A 14,328-nucleotide genomic window follows, 5' to 3' on the forward strand; every position below is an offset into this window, starting at 1 on the left:
TCTGAAATTACCAAGTTTAGTTTAAATGGTGATATTATAATTAGTGGTGATTTTAATTCAAGAACAGGAGAGTGTGCGGATTATGTTATGAATGACAGTTTAGCACCACATCTACCAATGTATGATGGTTATACTGTTGACAACGGTAGACGTAGGTATATAAAGATACCCAGGGTAGAAAATTACTTGGCATTTGCAAACAGGCTTCTATACGTATTTTAAATGGAAGAACTTGTGGGGATTCCTCAGGAGAATTTACTTCTTACTATTATAATGGCAGATCAGTTGTGGATTATACCTTTGTGTCAGAAACTTTATTACATTTAATTTCAGCTTTTAGAGTTTGTAATTTGACTTCATACTCGGATCATTGCCAAACTTGGTTTATACTTGATATAAAAATATCCACAGCTCAAATAAAAGGTGATCTCAATAGGAAGGCTTTCAATCCAGTTAAGTTCATCTGGAGCAATAATGTTAAGGACCAGATCCAACGAAATTTTGAAAAGTTTAGTGTTTGTAACGTTCCAGAAAGTTTAAGTGATACTGATAGTCTTGAAATGAAGATTAATGAATTGGAAACGGACATTAAAGCAACTTGCAGCCATTCTTTGAAACCTAGGCTTGTTAAAAAGGGGAAAAGAATGACGAAACTATGGTTCCAATTCTCCTGTCTACAAATGAAAAGACGTCTTAGTCAATTTTGTCCTATTTTTCAAAAAAAATCATAACGATCCAGTTATACGTCAAACTTACTACAGACTGAAGCGGACCTACACAAAAATGCTTAAGGAAGAGAAGCATACTTATAAACAGAAATTGATCAGTAAAATCGAAGAATTAAATGAATCGAACCCAAAACAATTCTGGAATATTATTTCTAAACTTGAAGAGCTATCTAAAAGCAAAAATGATGAAAGTTCATTATTTGATACCTTTAAATCTCACTTTGAAACACTACTGGTGATAATACTTTTGATTCCAATTTTATGGATAAAATCTAAAAGACCTCGCAGGATTTTGAAAGTACAAGCATGAACAATGAAGAGTTAAATTTTCCTTTATCTCTTCTAGAGATTCACACCCATATTTCAAAATTGAAAGTGGCAAAAGTGGAGGCCTGGTGGAGGCCTGGACGGAATAAGTAATGATATTTTAAAAGCTTTAAAATTCCAAATTTCACCGCACTTAATGTACTTATTCAATAATTGTTTACAACTTGGTTACTTTCCCCAGAGATGGGTTGATGGTTTCATTGTCCCAATACCTAAAGTAAAGTCGCCACTTTCAGTAAATGATTTCAGAGGCCTGACAATAACTAGTTGTATAGGTAAATTACTTATAAGTATTTTGACAAGTAGATTGAAAAAATATTTTCAATCGCAGGCAACGCCGTCCGAATTTCAATGCGGTTTCCGAAAGAATTACAAAACATCAGATAACATAATTATTCTTAGGTTTCTTGTTGATAAATGTTTTAAGCAAAATAAATATTCCGAATTTCAATGCGGTTTCCGAAAGAATTACAAAACATCAGACAACCTAATTATTCTTAGGTTTCTTGTTGATAAATGTTTTAAGCAAAATAAATATTTGTATGCATGTTTTATAGACTTTAATAAAGCATTTGATCGCGTATGGAGAGATTGTTTGTTTTACAAACTACAGTGTTTAGGTGTCACCGGACCGCCATACAATTGCCTGAAAAGCATGTTTTCTAATAGTAACCTTCAGGTCAAACTTTTGGAAATTTTGTCAGTGATGAATTTAAAAATGATGTTGGGGTCATGCAAGGAAATAACTTACTATTAAGTCCACTACTATTTAATATATTTATAGATAAACTACCTGAACTTCTGATGCAATCTACGGACCTACCAAGTCTAGGTGATAAACCCATACCAGCTCTTTTGTATGCGGATGATATTATTATATTCTCTTTAACACCAAATGGACTCCAATCGTCCCTTGATATTGTTGGCTCATATTGTAATCAATGAAGATTAAAGATTAATATTAAGTAAACACAAATTATGTTTTTTTAATAAATCTGGCAAGACATGTTTCCAGAAATTTTATATAAACAATGCTGAACTGGAAAATGTTAGTGAATACAAATATCTAGGTATCACAGTTCAGTCATCAGTTCTCTTAGTAAAGGCGTTGAGTATTTAATGGATAAATCATTGAAGACATACTTTAAGATTATAAAAGCTTTTTCTCATATAAATGTTTCACCTCATATATTATTTAAACTGTTTGACTCATTAGTCAAACCTATTACCTTGTATGCATGTGATGCTTGGGGTGATTATATTACCACAAACATTAATAACACCTTAAAAATTGAAAAGCTACATTTAAATTTGTGTAAGAGTATTTTGAAAATTCACAAAAAGGCTATTAACTCAGTTGTTCTTGCTGAACGAGGCAGATTTCCTCTATTTCTAGATGTGGAATATAGAATGGTTAAGCCATGGATAGAATCTGAAGTTAAATGTTATAATTCATTAATGTCGCTAGCTATCACTGAGATGAAGACTTCTAATAGTAAATGGCTTAATCAAATACAAGTTATATTAGAGGAAACTTGAATGGGCGAAATATTTACTGCCGCAAAAAATGAAAATTTTAATACAGAATTCTTTTTACACGTATTTAAAACCCGATTACATGATATATCCAGTCCTGGAAACACACTGACCAGAGTAGGACTATCCAGCATCTAAATGGACATATGAAATCAAATTCAAAACATGATTTTTATTATAATATTAAGAACTCTTATAAGCACTGAAAAAAGATGAAAGGGATGCACTCAGTAAATTTAGACTTAGTGCACATAAACTGGAAGTTGAAAAGGGAAGATACAGTAAACCCTTTATTCCTCGTAATGAGAGATTGTGTAAAAACTGCAACCTTCAATTAGTAAAAGATGAAAAACATTTCTTATTGTATTGTCCATTTTATGATAATTTGAGACAACAATATCTTTCACCATTCATCAAACCTCATATAACCGATTCAATTCAACTAAATATATTAATGAATAATGAAGAGTGTATAGAAAATGTTGGAAGTTTTGTATGGAATGCTTTTGTGAAAAGAGGAATATAAATATAGCTTTGTTAATTGATATGTAGCATTAAAATATTGACGATTAGAATAATATGTACCACTCGTCTTGAAAATTAATGTTATTTTGTAAGATATGTAGTTAGATATTGTTATACATCACAATGTGAAATGTTTGTTACACCTACAGCCCCTTCATCAGGTCTGTGGAGAGATCAAAATAGTTATTCGTTATGAAATTAACAGATTTAAAACAGCATCTTAAAAAGTTACGGAAAATGATTGAAAACGTATAAGTATCTAGCAGACCGTTGTCGTTAGACTTTTCAATTGCTGTCAAATATTGCCATTAGTTATAAAATGTTATTTTCTTAATCCAAAATGGTGGCGTTCTTCTTGCCAAAGAAGTTTCACCTATTCATTATTATGCTATGGTTATGGTACGGACCATGGTTATTTTTCTTTCAATGCCAGTCTTTAAGGTGTTTCATAGTGAAAATGTTTATCAACTATTTACATAAATATTACACGTTTGGGTACCTTAATGCAATTATAATAATTTTCTAATATGTTATTCAATGATTTATGTGCAAACAAAACAATGAATATATCAGTTATCTTTGAATTTAAAGAATTAAAAGTGTTATGATTTGTAGTCTTGGACACCAAAAACGGGTTGGTGTCTACGCCTAGGTTTGAAGGTTAAAGCAATCCTTTGCAACCACCCGCTAGATGAAAAACGCATGACATCATTGTGAAATCCAAGGTGGTCGCCACCAAACTATATTAACTATAACAATGAGCATCCCAGAACGTTGATTATAATGTCTATACAAAGGGTGAAATTGGAAATGGCATTCAAGATGGCCACCATGCAGTACACATGACCATAACGCCCTTACTATTCATGTTAGGGGGGGGGGGGGTTGATGTCTTTATCTAGGAATGAGGGGTCAAACATCCATTAAATCCAACCGCCAGGTGAAAAGCGTGAGATGTCATCGCCAAATAGCCACCGGCCTATAACTCTCACAACAGATGAGCATATTAGAACAGTGATTTTGGTCTCTATACACATTTTATAGGGGCTTAAAATATTTATTAAAACCATTCGCCACGCTGAAAACATAACACGTCATTTTCAAATCTAATATGGCAACCATAATGGTCATTGTCAATTCTAAGTTGGCCACCGTAATGATGATATGATCATTGTCAATTCTAAGATGGCCACCATAATGGCCAATATCACTGTTGCACACGGCCGGATTTTGCCATTAACATAACTTGCAATCTTGAAATATACTTATTTAAGATTTATTAATCTCAGGATTACAAGTTACGTGTAATTATAGACAGCAAATGTAAATATTTTAATTGATGCAATTGTCTTATTCCCTTCCTTAGAAATACAATGCTAGCCAGAAAAATCCCAGTAGAATTTAGGTTAACTGGTCAAAAGAAGATTTTAGATGAATTAAGAACAGACTTGAAAAAGTGGACTAAAAAGCATATATGTACCATCTTTAAATCATATACGCACATAAAGACATTAAATAGGATATAAAAAAATCGAGGAAGGAACACCATGAAGAGCTTCATATGAACAAATATCTAGAGTCCAAATTCTCTGACAAATGCACACCCCGAAGGTCACTCGTTAGTTAATATACATCGTCTCGAAAATAGACAACTTTACCCATCCTTCCCCGGCACACATTTAGGGACGTTTTCGTCTCACCATTGATATTCAACTATGTGCTAATAATACAGATCTTTTTATTAACTGGGTCACAACGCTTGCTCTTGTACAAAGACCAGTTTCTTCATTGTCTTCGGTATTAACTTTGGTATGTCTATCTCCTGGTGTTTTTCCTCATTCAGTTACTCTCTTGCATCATGCAAAGTTATTAAAATGGTACACAAATGCGCCTTTATCAACTTTTTCAAGTCTTTTAATAACCCTATCTTAAGAAACATGTCTGAAATCGTCTTTCAGTCATCATTCGGATTGCCGCCTATTCAACTGTATAAAGTACACTTATCATCGGACGCCTGGAATCAATGCAATAACTACAGAAAGGAGTATAATCATTGTTGGGTGCACAAATATTGTGTTTCCAGTTGTTTACAAAGTGTACTTGGTTTCCATGCAATGGATAGGCTTACATTGAAGATGCAGTGAACTTGATCAACGTCATTGACAAACATACAACACAAGGGCACTTATTATTGGCATAAAACAGATATTTAAGATAATAAAATAGAATTTTATTGGGATTTTTCTGACTTTGATTTTCCCTCTAGATGAAAGATGACCACAATCGAAAGCACACGCTTATGAATATGAGAATAACACTGTTATATTGGGTTGTAGATGATCAAGTTAATCTCTGGATTAAGACAACTCTACCAATTAATGGTAACATTTTCAGCTGCTAATAGCGTCTAATCCTGTTTTTTTTAATAACTTAGTGAATGGCTTTAATGGATAGATTGACCCCTATAAAATATGTATAAATACCAAAATCAACGTTCTAGGATGCTAACTTTGACAGTTTATATAGTTTGGTGGCGACCGTCTTGGATTTCACAATTACGTCATGCGTTTTTAATCTAGCGAGTGGTTGTAAAGGATTGCTTTACCCTTAAAACCTAGGTATAGACACCAAACATGTTACCCTAACACGAATAGTAAGGGCGTTATGGTCATTTATATGGAATTGTTTCCATCTTGGTCGCCATTTTGAATTTCACCTTTCTTTCAAATGATTCTGAGTTACCACCCATGTTTTTTACACCCAAATTGAGGGGAAGTACAAATGAACACAGGACTTCCCTCAACTGATCGAGTGACGCCATAACGCAAAATTGGTTGGATTTGGATAGACATTAAAATCAACGTTCTGGGATGCTCATTGTGATAGTTAATATAGTTTGGTGGCGGCCACCTTGGATTTCACAATGATGTCAAGCGTTTTTCATCTAGCGGGTGGTTACAAAGGATTGTTTTACCCTTCAAACCTAGGTATAGACACCAAACTTGTTCCCCTAACATGAATAGTAAAGACGTTATGGTCACTTATATGGAATGGCGGCCATCTTGGACGCCATTTTGAATTTCACGTCATAGTGACGTCTTAGTGTAAAATTGATGGGATTTTTTAAATCTGTGGTATCGATTTCCTATGGGTAGACACCAGTGAAATCTGTCAGTGCGGTACATACCAGAACTACGGCGCAACGAAATCACCAACACCTCGCGTTATGGAAGGCATGTTTTGGGAATTAGCCATTGCATATACAAGATATCTAAATCTGAATTTAAGGGTTTTTTTCAATGTTGTTGATAGATATATCAGTTGAAATTAGAGATGTGTCGTCTGCAAATAATCTAGACATGCTTATTATACCTTTCATATATGTCATTTGTATAGATAAGAAAAAGTATAGCGGACCAAGTGCAGTAGCTTGTTGGACCCCGGCTTGTCTTTTTAGGGTTTCACACTGCGTAGTTTGTGTGAAACACTATTGTTTTTGTTAAGATTACTATTCTTATTATCATTATTATTATTATTTTTCCATTTTGATTAGATCTCAGCAACTGCTTGTCGCATCGTTACGGTGTGTGACTTAGAGGGTAAAGCTATTTTGAACGTTCTGCAACAATGCGAAATGTCCGAAATCACCGAAGCTATCGTTTTTAAAAGTCTTACAGTAATTTTAACAAGTAATTTTAACTTTCGATACATTTTGGGATAGCCGGAGATAGGGCACTTAGCTATACTACTTTTGATTTTTGGCAAATCTTCGCAGATATTGGGCGCCAAATGTAGAAAATTTAAATTTTTACAAAAAACTTTTATTTATTAATATTTGTTGGTCGTGTTTTACACAGAATTAAAGAGTCATCTGACTTGAGCAAAATGTGAATTTTTTTTGTCTCAGTAATTTTCCTTGGCCGACATTGGCTAATTCAGTTTTTCAATCCTAGATTAAATATTTATTGTTCGATTTGTATAAAACAAAGTTCATATGCTTCGTTGTCTCAATTGTCATTTTTTTTTTGTTACCGATAGAGTTATCTGTCGGCACCGGAAGTACAGTTTTGACAGTTCGGTACCACTTTTCGAAAGTAAATATTATTTTTTTTAAAACTCATATAACTAAAAGAATGTGCCCCCTTCAAAGGCGCAAAAAAATGTGAGCTCATACAGATAACACAAAATGGTTTCTAACTTGTTCAGTTGCGGAGACAGGCGATTTTCAACAGGGCACTTTTCAAGGATTTTGGTCCATAAAAGTGTCAATTATTATTCGATTTTCATAAAATTTTCATTGTGTGATACCTAATGTCATTTACGATTTCATACAAGTAATTTAAAATGTTCATTATAACCGGAAGTGCCGTCATTTTGGCAAAAACTGTATTTTTAGCCTCTAAAACAAATACTTGTTTGAAGTAAGCGATATTCATTATTCGTATAAAATTATTATATTTAATTCCTATGGACAATAGTATTAATCAATTTTTCTAGAATTTTCCCTTGCCGAGAAATAACCAATTTTGACAGGATCAGTTTTTAAGATTTTTCGCATTTTAATTTCAGTTTATGGGTTCTGGGTTAATTATTTATTGCCTGATTTGTGTAAAAGAAAAGCCAATATGCTCCGTGGTGCAAATTCTCAACTTTCTTCTACCGATAAAAATTTCTGTCGGCACTGGAAGTGACGTTATTTTGCCCAAAACTTGAATTTTGACGTGTCTAAAGGTCTTTTAAAAAGCAAATATTTATATTTACAAATCTTATAGATCAAGATGAATGCTCCTACTAATGATGGAAAATATGTCGACACAAATTAGGTCATTTGGGGACCAACATATGGTTCAATTTTATTTCAATAATTCGCTTGCGCGTAGGGGGCTTTAGCAGTGGGAGGAAACCGGAGGACCCACAAGGTTGAACAGGCGACCCTACTTCATGTCACGTACAACCGGGGAATCGAACCACGAAAGTTGACTCAATGACAAGGTGTGTGTAACATCTATATGTACAATTATTGATTCGTATAATAGCATGCAATATACTCCCCACTTGGTCTTGGAAGGGGGTAAATATAACGGGAAATATAACGGTTGAGACCAGTGCCGGACTGGTGGACGGACCTTTGGCCCCCCCTGTCAGGTCATTGACCAAGGCCCGCACAATTACGCGCCAAAGGCATGTCACGAGCGCCCGAGGGGAGTCTTGGGTTGAAATTTTGAAAATTGACAACCGCAAACCCATTTTCTAAGCATTTCAGACCAAAGCAGAAGAAGGCAAATTTTTGATTTCCTGATACAATTAGGTAATCTTTCTCTTTTCGTTTTTCTTTCTCTTTTTTCTTTTTTTTTCTTTTTTCTATATAGGCATAGGCCCACTTTTTTAATGAGCTTAGGCCCACCTGTCACGGACAGGTAAAGATAACAGGTTGCTGGAATAAAAACAGGTGACACGATAAAGTAATAATGCATTAATGCGCAGAGGCGCCCAAACATATTTTCCCAGGGGAGTGCGCCATCAAAAAATCGGCCCACTCAGCATTAAAATATCAATTATTACCCCCAGTTATGTAGAAAAGTAGTTACTAAGTATAGCATTATGTAATTTTTAAATGACTTAGTTGAATATTGATTTGTAGGCTTCATTTTGGTTTGATTGACTGTGTAAAAGACTGCGGCTGGAGGTCATTAAAATAGGATCCATTCATATAAAGGCGTATAGGGGGCCAATCTCAATTGGGGGCTGAATGAACCAATCTTATATGCAATTACATTTTTATGATATATATTCTCATAATTCTCATTCTCCGATATTTTTACCCGAAAGACGGAAATACATTGCCCAAAAAATGGACGGTTCACCGAATATGTTCCCCACCTAGCACCCCCCCCCCCTCCCAGCACCCATGGCTTCTCCGTCTATGCATTCATAGCAGGTATCAGTTTTGAAATTTTCATCGTCGTACGTGAGCGATTAAAAAATTGCCAGTCATACTTGCCTCGTATATTTAACCTTGAACAGAGAGATAAAGATATAAAAGTTAATAATTCTTACATATTCCAAAGAATCGTATTTTATCTATACACACGCACGTGTATGCAGTAGATTAATCATGCTCCGCTGATAATTCCAAACTGCAGTTGGTATAAATAGCGACAACTTTCCACGATCGGTGCATAATTTTAGCTTTTTTAAAAACCATGATACCAACCCTTCTACCAATTGGAATTTTTGTTTTATTGGTTTGGCCAAGTAAGGAAAAACTAAAATAGAATTATTTCAAATATTACAAAGAGGCCTACAAATTATGTGCTCTTAATACTGTATCTCTTAAAATTTCATTGACGTGAGTAAGACGCTGGCTCGCTAAAGCATAGAGGTCCCGTGTTCGATGCCGGTGTTGGCCGAGATTGTTCATCGGAATTTTGAGTGGTGTAGAACGTTCGGATGGCAGTTGGCATTGGACATAAGTGTAGAATGTAGCCCTCTGTCCGGGAAAAACTTTATTTCATTCGACATAAATTTGCAAGCACAATCTGCAAAATTAGAAAAAGGGTGTGATGCGGATGGGTTGAATGAAATTATATTGGGATAAAGTGAATGGGACCTGGGACATGAGACATAATGTTTAACGGGATGTACGCACAAGGCAAATAAAATTACCAGTTTCAATGAAGACCCTTTGGGCCCCGGGCGAAGCTGGGTATCTTGCTAGTTCATAATAAATTCTGGATATTCCAGCCAGCGGATCTCAATACAGCACTACCCATTGTGTTGGTGGTCGTACAGCTATAACACATTTATTTGAGTGGAAATGGTCAGAAATTGCAAAAGAATGTGAACGGTTTCTAGGACCATATGGCTACTGTGGTGTTCAGGTGAGTGACCAAGTTGATGATTTAATGAAGGCCTATTAAACTATCCTATACATCGATATCCTGTGCTTTTCTATATTGAAAAATACGTCAAATTCGTTTCCATGGAGACGCAATATAAATACAACAGTTCTGTGGATAACAATTACTGTATTTCTATTAAAACTACGTTTCAACAATGATTCTCTTGTCGTTGCCCTTGTCAAGTCCTCCGTCCTGCACGACCTTAAAAGAACATTTTCAATAAAAATTGCATGTTTTATATGATTTTTCAAATTTATACCACGGCTTCATGGGACCATTGAATACATTCCTCGAAACACTGCTAATGAACAGTATGACTTGTTATTCAGATTTCTCCAAGCGCAGAACACAAGATTTTACCGAATCGTCCGTGGGTCGAGAGATATCAACCAGTTAGTTATAAACTAGTTACCAGAAGTGGTAATGAAGCGGATTTTAAGGATATGGTAGAACGCTGCAACAAGGTGGGCGTCAGGTAAGCTAAATATGCATTTTGCACACAGAGAACTATATACTTTCAAAATAGATCTCAGCCATGAATGGCCACCACATTCAAACATGAATATTCTATTGTGTTACACGATTCTACTCCGTTTCACATCTTTCATACATGTTCAATTCCATTAAATGGAAGCAAAATATGAATACTTCTAAAAATTATCGAAGTATACTTCGTGTTACCGACTAAATTCGTCGATTTAGGAATTAAAATGTCGGTCAACTAGCTCCGTGTCTATTCTCAGTAGACAGACAACCTTATTATAATTATGGTCCTGTTTACTTGAATGTGCATGCCGAAAAATGTATAAACCATTGTTTTCCTCTATCACTGAGCCGCGGCGTCTCATGGGTAAGATTCTGGCTCGCTAACCTGGAGGTCTAGGGTTGTTCCCCTTGTCAGTGGTGCATGACGGGGGATATCTGTCTAGTCGTTCGGACGAAACGTAAAATCAAACTCCCGTGTACACACAGGCGTGCAAATAAAAGAACCCTTGATAGTTGGAATTCGATGTAAGATTTGGCCATAGCGCCTCTGTCAGGTCAAAATGGCACCCAAAGTACATTGCATTGAGTATCTCCGTCTAAACCCTTTTTCGTTTAATTTCATTTCGTTCCTCTGTCGTGTGTTTACAGGATCTATGCTGATGTTGTTGTCAATCACATGTCTGCTGAAGGAGGTACTGGATATGGTACAGCTGGATCCTCATATGATACATACACCTTACACTATCCTGGCGTACCTTACGGACCAAATGACTTCAATGGTCATTCAGAATGCAGAACGGCCGATCTTGGCATTAATAATTATAATAATGCGATAGAAGTCAGAAACTGTCGATTGCTGGGTATGCCAGACCTTCGTCTTTCGTCTGATTATGTCCGTGGTAAAATCGCGGGTTTTTTCAACCATCTGATTGATTTGGGAGTTGCCGGCATCAGGGTTGACGGTGCCAAACATATGTGGCCCGGAGACGTTGCAGCAGTTCTGGCGAAAACCAAAAATTTGAGGTCAGATATATATGGTGCAGGGAAAAGGATGTTTGTTTACCAAGAGGTCATTGACATGGGCTCTGAACCAATCAAAGCCTCTGAATACATAGGAGATGGGAGAGTCACTAATTTCATTTTCGGAGCCAAATTAGCAGAAATATTCCGAAAAAAGAACCCAATGAAGTATTTGAAGAATTGGGGCGAAGGTTGGGGGATGATGAAATCGGGAGATGCCGTCACTTTCCTCGATAACCATGACAACCAGAGAGGTTCGGGTGGTGGAGGAAATGTCCTTACCCACTGGGAACCCAGAGCCTACAAACTGGCAACAGCATTCATGCTGGCTCATCCTTACGGGTTTTCAAGAATTATGAGTAGCTATGAATACAACAAAGCTGACCATGAAGACGGTCCTCCCCACAACGCAGACTTTAGTATCAAAGATATCCTCGTCAAAGCGGACATGTCTTGTGGAAACGACTGGTCCTGTGAACATAGATGGCGTCAGATTTACAATATGGTGGCCTTCAGAAACAAAGCTGGTGGAGATGGTTTAAGTAATTGGTGGTCTGGTGGTGATTATCAAATTGCATTCTCTCGTGGCAACAAGGCTTTTATTGCTATGAATCTAGATGGATTTGATATTAATGCTAATCTGAACACTGGTCTGCCCGGTGGTACTTATTGTGATGTTATTTCTGGTAATCTTGAAAACGGAAGCTGTACCGGAAAGACGATTCAGGTCGGTGGAGATGGTAAAGCTCAAATTAATGTTGGTCACAGTTGGGAAGATCCCATGATTGCCATCCATATCGGTAAGATTTCTTTGCTAAAATTGTATTCATACTATCATTTGCATTCTTGGTCATAGGTGTGGATGGACGATGCATTAAAGGGACAATAACACTCTTGCTGGCTTGACAGCTCCAGAAAATAAAAAATAGCCTTGTGTTAGTGTCCGACCTGTTGTGTAAATTATCCATTAAATCCTATTTTACTTCTCCAAAGGGTTCAAAAATATTTAAATTCAAGTCATATTTGAAAAACTTTACGTCAGGCTTTTCAAATAATTTAGTTGAATTAGGTGTGTTAAGATGAAATTTGTATCATCAATTAATTGGAATATTGTATAATAGTACAATTTGTTGACCAGAATAAAGATTAGGACATATTTTTCAGTTACAAAAAGAGTGGTATTGAGCCTTTAAAAATGCTAGTTACTATATTAATGAAACTTTGATTGAAGAGAAACAAATACAAAGTCGTCCTTTTGAAGCTGCTTGTTGATAATACACTCGATTTGAAAACCTTGAAGTTTGGCAATCTCGAAGTCTTTAAACTAGTATTATCTCATTCAGACGATATGTACTTCAATAATGTATATGTTCAAATCTCTATAGATGCAACTACTACAAACATCATTGTATCATGGGCTACGTTTTCTCCAAATTAAATATTTATGCTAAAATTTCTTTTCTTTGCAGGTGCCCGCCAAGGTTCTTCCCCTTCAAGAGTGGGTTAAATATACCCCACTACAATCATCACTGTAGCAGACTGGGACCCACGTTTATAAGCTTTTCATTTTTTACCATTTTTACCATCGAATAAACCTAAAAAAACCTTTATAGTCTCTCAGTATATAACATTTGTAGCCTACAAGCAATCAAGGGGTTAACTATAGCTGGGAGGGATGATGATACACGTATTTTTGACAAAATCAAGCGACCAAAAACTATAATATTAATAAGATATGTACTATGAAATATATAGACATCATTGGCAGGACGTGGAGAGTACATATCAGTGTTGGACTGGCGTAGCTACATTAATATTTATTAAACGCAATCGAAGTTAAAGGAGTCTCTTTTGTACTAATTGCAATCAATCTAATTAAAACACAGATCCAATTTCGTTTCGTTTTTATAGTTCAAAATTTCGATTTTACATGTAGTGTAGGCCATCGAAAGTATAAAAAATATAGATCTTTATTTTATGATCAGTAGTGGAATACCGCGTTTTATCAGTGAAATAAAAGTGTTATTCCACTGGCTAGAAGCGGACAAAGTAGTCCATGTTGTTTTTACCTAAAATGATTGTAAAATCATAAAATAAATAGAACATTTGTCGTTTTGTCGTGAATAACATATTTTATTTCATCTCTAAGCAAGAAAACGTTTATATTTTCACTCATGCTACGCATTCGTGAAAATATAAGTTTTCTTGCTTCTTGATGAAATAAAATATGTTATTCACTCTAAAACGACAAATATCCTCTATATATTTTAATTAGATTGAATTGCAATAACAACATAAAACAAAGGTCGGATCCGACACGATGAAACAATTAAAAGGGGAACGTTTTAGTAAAGAAATGATACCGATAGTTTGAAAACGGGTTTCTCGACAACATCGCTTGATATAATGAAGTACAAGCACGTATATGGCAGGATCAAGGGGGATTGGGCGTTTGTTATGCTATACGCCCTTCTGATCTATTAAAATTGCTGTCTCAAACGAGCGAACTCGGTGTCCAGAATTTGTTAAAACGAAACCCAAAGACATTAAAATAATGTTTTTAAAAAAATATATTTCGTACACAGTTCCATTGTCACGTTTATTCCATACAGGAACAACGTGTAGTCCTTCAGATAGGACGAGGTACCGTACGTGCTCATAAAAAAAATCCCCTGCCTTGACAGTTGGAATTCGAAATAAGAGTAGGCGGTAGCGCCGCTGTCCGGGCAAAATGTACCTCATATATGCATGGCGCATAGTAGGACGTTAAACCCCATTTCAATTCTATTACACAATTTTTAGCC

General features: G+C 35.6%; 1 protein-coding gene across 1 annotated transcript; it reads left to right on the top strand.

Annotated features, from left to right (window-relative positions):
* Positions 1-124: 124 nt before the first annotated feature.
* On the top strand, positions 125-13,134 carry LOC130014030 (alpha-amylase-like). Its single transcript, XM_056102823.1, has 5 exons — positions 125-155; positions 9,861-9,997; positions 10,348-10,493; positions 11,153-12,324; positions 12,994-13,134. The coding sequence occupies exons 1-5, from the start codon at positions 125-127 to the stop codon at positions 13,029-13,031; spliced, it is 1,524 nt and encodes a 507-aa protein (XP_055958798.1). The 3' UTR covers positions 13,032-13,134.
* The last annotated feature ends 1,194 nt before the right edge of the window (positions 13,135-14,328 follow it).

Source organism: Patella vulgata, chromosome 8 (assembly GCF_932274485.2).
Source record: "Patella vulgata chromosome 8, xgPatVulg1.2, whole genome shotgun sequence".
NCBI lineage: Eukaryota > Metazoa > Mollusca > Gastropoda > Patellidae > Patella > Patella vulgata.